This window comes from Hakea prostrata, chromosome 5 (assembly GCF_041222555.1).
Source record: "Hakea prostrata isolate BN-2017 chromosome 5, UWA_Hpros_2, whole genome shotgun sequence".
Taxonomy (NCBI): domain Eukaryota; kingdom Viridiplantae; phylum Streptophyta; class Magnoliopsida; order Proteales; family Proteaceae; genus Hakea; species Hakea prostrata.
The window spans coordinates 46578079-46584709 of record NC_142604.1 but is presented as its reverse complement, the minus strand read 5'-3'; the positions used below and the strand labels follow the sequence as shown (position 1 = coordinate 46584709).

Here is a 6631-nt window from a genome sequence, read left to right as displayed (position 1 = left end):
GTGGGTCAATTTCATTTAAACCTTTAAATTCTAATATGAACCGTTTATTAGGAATGTGCCACGTGTCAACTTGTGGTGGGCACGCATTGCTGTGCACAGCAGACGATTTTTTTCCATTTCGCCCCCCTATATAGAAAATTTCGCCACCAATTTTTTTGGGTATTTTTACATCAATAATTTTGATAATGTGATGCCTATCCTAATCTGATGCAAATATGTAATAAATTTGAATTATTTCCTAAAAATTCTTCCATTTAAATTTTCCTACCTAGTCACATGTAATATGTTACCTTCTGAGTCTTACATCATTCGGACATAATTGGAATGATTATCCATTCACTCTGAAGATTCTATTACAAGATTCATTAATAATTTAAATTGTTTCCATAAATTATTTCATGTATACACTCTTCCTTAATCACATTTGGCTTGTTGACTTTCGATAATTTTCACCCACTTAAAATTTGATCATTTTAAACCCAAATTTGATGCATATCCTAATTTGATGCAAATATGTGGTAAATTTAAATTATTTCCATTTAAATCTCTTGCCTAGCCACATTTAACGTGTTACCTTCTAAGCCCTAAATCATTCGGACATAGTTGGAATGATTATCCGACGATTCTATTACAAAATCCCTTCATAATTTATATTATTTCCATAATTATTTCATGTATATACTCTTCCCTCCACTTTGGCTGTTGGCTTTTGAGGACTAGATCACTGAATATGTTGGTAGTTGCTCATTATCTTGAGATTTTGCTATAAAATGTCTTTCTATTTATAAATTATTCTATGTGTTCTCCTCTATTACATTTAGCCTTAATTTTGGTTTTGATCTTGGGTGTTGGGTTGGATAGATCCTGCCTGTGCATATAGCATAAATCCAAAAAATGATTGTTTTCGATATTTGCGTATTTCGGTATCGCGATATCTGCATTTGAATCGCCCCTGGGGGGTTGGGCAAAATTCACCAAAATGTTCTTCCATGTTAATTAAGTTCCAAACTGAAATGACCAATCCCACTAAATATAAATTATTAACTATCCTGGTGCCACATCCTATGTCTTCCCTTCGGGGTGGTTGTTTTTGCCACCCACCCTGTTGGAACCACCACTCCCCTTGCCGGACGCCAACCCCTTCCCTGCCGTAATCTCAGGGTTCAATCTTGTTTGGTACAGCACAACAGGTGTGCAAATTGTTTTCATGTTTGAGTCCCCATAATAATATTGCTAGAATAGATAGAGTTATCCTTACAAACCCATTGAATATTATGGGGTGATCACAGATCTTACAGACAATGTAGCAATCTTTTATTTAATTTCTGTTTTAATTAAATGAATAGAAGATTAAATTCCTTGGTTCAAAGCCCATTAATTTCCAAATCCCAGATAAAATTTGTGGGATGTAAGTGCTCTTAAAACCTCTAATTTATTCAAAGGATCATCAAACTTCATGGCTGTTTGATTTATGAAAATCATGCCAAACACAGCCAAAGTAAATGGGTTAGGCTGATCTGAATCATCTGATAATACAACATCATGATCATGCTAATCAAAAGATGAAACAGATAAATTTAAATTTAAATTTAAACAATCAAAGACATTGAACAAAAGTCAAACAAATTAATCTAGTTCACTACCTAGTAAGATGTCACACTGTCGATATACACGGATTAAAGTGGGCTTGGTGTAATCCAGATACGTTTCTTATCAAAGAGTCCTCGAGGATAGGCTGGCCATAGCTTGAACCGGTTGTCTGCCAAATCGAACAGAGGACGAGTGTACTCACCAGAAATTGTAAATACACCCCCAATATCAATATCAACATTGTGGAAATATAAACAGTTACCTTTACATTCAGGGAAGTCACGGGCTGAGAAATATGAAGGTGGACTCAGACGTGGAAAATACACACGGTCACCTAAGCTCTTCACTTCAGACCACTCGGCATCATCTATATTTCCTCTGCTGCTACTGCTGCTGCTGTTCTTCTGCCAATCTAACTTGTGAACTGAACAGTTTAATATATCTCTAAGCAAGTCGAATGATTGAGTGATAACAAACAAGTCATCATTGTCAGATTCAACCAGAACCTGCAAATGGAAGTAATCATTTGAATGAAGACCATCTAGATGAAGATGTGCCGGCCGCAGTGTCCGCTTAATACTAGTCTTAAAAGTGGTAGGATTTCCATGACCATCGTCTACTAGTACTGCTTCTCTTATCACAATTTTTCCGCCATATAGTAGTGTAATGATTTGTTGTTTGTAGAATATGACATCGTGATATAAGTGCCACATTTCAGCTCCTCGATCTTCAATTAAAGTCCATTTCTTATCTCCAAATTTGGAGATTAACAAAAGACAAGGAAAATGGAGCAAGACGATTGTCATGAAATCAGTGGAAGATGGGCTTGCTGATAGTACTACCTTAGCAACACGAGCTTTATCTCCTCTAGGATAATATTCATTCAAGGATGGAAGTTCTATGCGGGCTTTGGTGAAAGGATTGAAGAGGCCGAGGGACGACTTCTCTTCGAAAATCAGCCAACCATGGCAGGATGTAGGAAGAAAATTCTTATTACTCATCTCCAAGGGGAACTCGACGAAATAGAATTTATTTTCGACAATGCTGAAGAATTCATATGTTCTTGCTCCTTCTTGTTTTGGATCTAAAGGAAACATCATTAAAAGAGGGAACTGGCGAGGGAGTTGGTTGGGAGTCTCTGGTAATGCTGATCGCCATGAAACGCAGACGGCTCGTAACCGAATACGATCGGCATAGAGGGTGAGGCGCTTTGCAATCTCGTCTAACGAATCTTCCGGAATATCAGCCCAATTTACCGCTGCTGCTGCTGCCATTTCCAATTCCATGTATTACGAACGGAAATTCTTGCTGAAGATCGATCACTATTTGGATAAGGTAGCCGCCAACACCTGCAGGAAGATTAATCTTTCTTCGAGTAGATAATAGAGATTGGATCCGGTTGGAGGTTGAAGACGGTTCGGAGGTTATGATGTATCTCTGCAGAGGTTTTAGGGTTGACAAGAGTTTATATAGGTATGAGAAATAAGGAGGCGTAAATTAGAAATACCAAGACATTGAGTACAATTCAGACTAGGAAACTTTAATTACAACTCAAAATTCAAAACTTAAATTACAAATCGATGTTCTATACTAACACAGAATCCTAGAAAGAAAGAAAAAAAAAAAAAATGCTTACTTGGATATCAAGAAAGAGCAAATAAGGAGGCGTGAATTAGAAATACAAGACAGTGAGCAGAGTGTACAATTTGAATCGTATTCAATCTCCTTAAAGATAGGGATAAGGATTTTGATCAAGTCAGGTATTTTGAATTGTTTTTAAAGTCTAGGTCGAACTCCACAACTACAATCCAAGTAATACTCTTTTGGCACATAAGATTCTTTCTTTCTAGGAAGTTAGCAACAATTATAGAGTTCTATTTGAACTTTATTACTGCACACTTAAAGTAACTTCTTCTAAAATTTATAAATACCCATATACATCATTATCAAGTACAAATTCTTAAGTTACTCTCTTTAACATTGATAGCTCTACAGGTTGATTTATTCTCCTAAAGCTATGGCTTCTACTAACTCGATCATCGGAGACTATCTCTACCAACTCGGTCCGAGTACTTTTTTTTGCAGGTTGTTCGCTTGGCTTTGCAGAGATGAGCAGAATTTCGTATTAACAAGTACAATTCAGACTGAGAAACTGATGATAAGGATAATTCAAAATTCAAAACTTAAAATTACAAATCCATGTTCTAAACTAACACAGAATCTTGCATTACTTGGATATTAATTAAGAAAGGAAAAAAAGATTAATAGGCAGTGAATGGAGAGTACGTTTTTTTGCAGGTTGTTCGCTTGGCTTTGCAGAGATGAGCAGAATTTCGTATTAACAAGTACAATTCAGACTGAGAAACTGATGATAAGGATAATTCAAAATTCAAAACTTAAAATTACAAATCCATGTTCTAAACTAACACAGAATCTTGTGGCATAAGAAAAAAAAAAAGCTTACTTGTATATTAATTAAGAAAGGAAAAAAAAATTAATAGGCAGTGAATGGAGAGTCGCCGGACAACGGAGTAGGGGGAGGCGCAACCCAACACCGCTAATGGTGGTGGGATTGCGATCATCCAAAATGATCCAGCACAAGATACTCGCTCTCCTAGAGTGGAAAGTTCAACCTTGGTTGGTGATACTGGAGGATTGAATTCATATTTGGCGGGCTTATCAGATTTAAATGCGGAGGATACTCATGATTTAGAGTTGCATAATCCAATCCATGATTCTGGGATGCATCTTGTGGGACCCAACAATTTAAATTGTCCAAATCTTGTGGATAATTCGCCAGTGACAAATCCTGCATTGATTTAAATATCATTAATTGCCATCTAAGTAATATCCAAGAAGCCGTGATCTTGGAATCTAGCCAAGGTAATTCTGGCTTGCCAAGAAAAGAATTGGAAGTGGGTTCAAATAAAGAGAGAAATGAATGTCATCTTGTTTTGGAAAGTCCAAACTTGGCTACTTCCATCGATGTCCCTTGGGTCTTGCTAGGCGACTTCAATGCTTTCAAGGATCCATTAGGGCCTGTTTGGTTACATGAATCCAGAGATTTCAAATCTCTAGATTCATGAATCTGCGAGTTATACCTCGTTTGGTTGTAAAAATCTCTAGATTCATGAAATCTAGAGATTCCTTTTTACACTAAAACGTGATCGGTTTATGGGTGGGTGAAATCCAAACTATACATTTGCATATTCATAAAAATCATGTCGATCAAATAGTTTTTTTAGGATGAATCCACATATTTCATTCCACAACCAAACATCTAATTTTATAAATTATAACTCTATAAATTTAAAATCTATAGATTTGAAATCTCTAGATATTTGAAATCTCCAGACTCATGTACCAACAGGCCCTTAGAGAAGGAAGGTGCATGTATAATAATATTCGGTGATGCCAACCTAAGCAAACTGTGCCTTGAAGACTGTGATTTAGTCGACATGCTACGCACAGGGAATTTTTATACTTGGAAGTAATAATAGTTTGGGGTCGAACATAATCTCCTCCAAGATTGATCATGTAATCACCAATCATCATTGGAGTTGTGCTTTCCCCTCCTCTTACGTCACGTTTCATAATCGTGGCATGTCGGATCACTCTCCTATGGTGTTAGAGAGTCCAAATTGAGGCAAAAAGCGCGAGTTACTTGGCTACGGGAGAGTAATTGTCACACCCCACCCGTCGGTATTGTTTACCCGCTCAACAACTCGTAGGTGTGAACCGTCACAGGATCCACGTTACCATCAATCATATCATACTACTACTATAAAAGCACGAACTCAAATGGAGATGACTACATTTAGTTTTCCATTAACAATTAAAATTTTGTATTTGTTTGCATTAATTGTAAATTATGTCTATAATGGTAAATTAACATGTACATGCGGTTACAACATTCCATTCCACTAAAAGCCGTTACAATACTCCTCTTCACTGGCATCACAATTTTCCTTCTTTCTCTTGTTGCCTCATTGTCCGTTCAAATTCTTCGTGAACTAAAAAGAAACACAATTGTTTTCATCTCTAAGTTTTAAATGTAATGGAGATTTCAGGGCGGCGTTGTGTTTTTGTAAGTTCTCTATTCCGAACGATGAAGACATGAAGAAGTAGCAGATCGAATTCACTGGTTTTCCTCTTTCGAAATCCGAATTGGTAATCATTTTTTTCCTCAGGCATATGGTGGATTTGTGGTTTCTGCTCCTTTATTCTCATGTGATTTTAGATTATTTTTTCTTGAATGAACAAAGTTAACTTGTTTCGTTGATTTCAGTTTGTATACATATTGGATGTCGTGGCCGATCTCTTAACATTTTGAAATGATATGGAAATCTCAGCGATGAAGATACAGAGACGTAGCAGAACGCACTGAATTCCTTCAGTATGGAATCATCTTCTCCTCTCGCATTTAGTGGAATTCTGGTTTCTACTCCTTCCATTTCATGTGATTTAGATTCTCTTTTTCTTGAATGAACACAGTTAATTTGTTTTTATTTGTATTTTTTATTATTTCAGTTTTATAGATATTGTGAATCATGGTCAATCCAGAGTGTTGGCTTGTTGAAGAGGAATTGAACAGTAGCAGAATGCGTTGAGTTACTTCTTACGAAATTCAAACTGGTATTGATTTGTTCCTCTCGCATTTAGTGGATTTCTGGTTTCCGTTACTTTCATCTCATGTGTTTTAAACTCTTTTCGCTTGAATGAAAACAGTTAATTTGCTTTGTTGATTTCAGTTTAGTAAATATTGGGAATTGTGGGCGATCCGAGAAAAAGGGGAGCTGGTTCACGACTATGAAGAAAGTATTCATGCCGTCCTCTAAAGATTTCAATAAGAATGTATTTCATCCGAAAACTCTCCACTTTTTTCCTGCATTTCTCTGTTATATAAATTTCTAAATAGAGGTTTTGCATTTACATGATGAGATCAAATGATGAGATCTTGCAGTTTTTTGGCATTAATTATGAATATCGATTGTGACAAATTTGTGGTTCTGGCTTCCGTCTGAAATTTTATTAGCTTCGG

The 6631-nt window shown here is 36.3% G+C and overlaps 1 protein-coding gene across 1 annotated transcript; it reads right to left on the bottom strand.

Moving 5' to 3' along the window:
* Positions 1 to 1676: 1676 nt before the first annotated feature.
* Positions 1677 to 2876, bottom strand: LOC149016157 (F-box/kelch-repeat protein KIB1-like). Its single transcript, XM_089156686.1, has one exon. It carries the CDS (start codon positions 2874 to 2876, stop codon positions 1677 to 1679), a length of 1200 nt encoding a protein of 399 aa, XP_089012812.1.
* Positions 2877 to 6631: the final 3755 nt, after the last annotated feature.

Coding starts and splice junctions, on each gene's coding strand:
- LOC149016157 (XM_089156686.1), bottom strand. CDS start 2,876: ATGGAATTGGAAATGGCAGCAGCAGCAGCGGTAAATTGGGCTGATATT.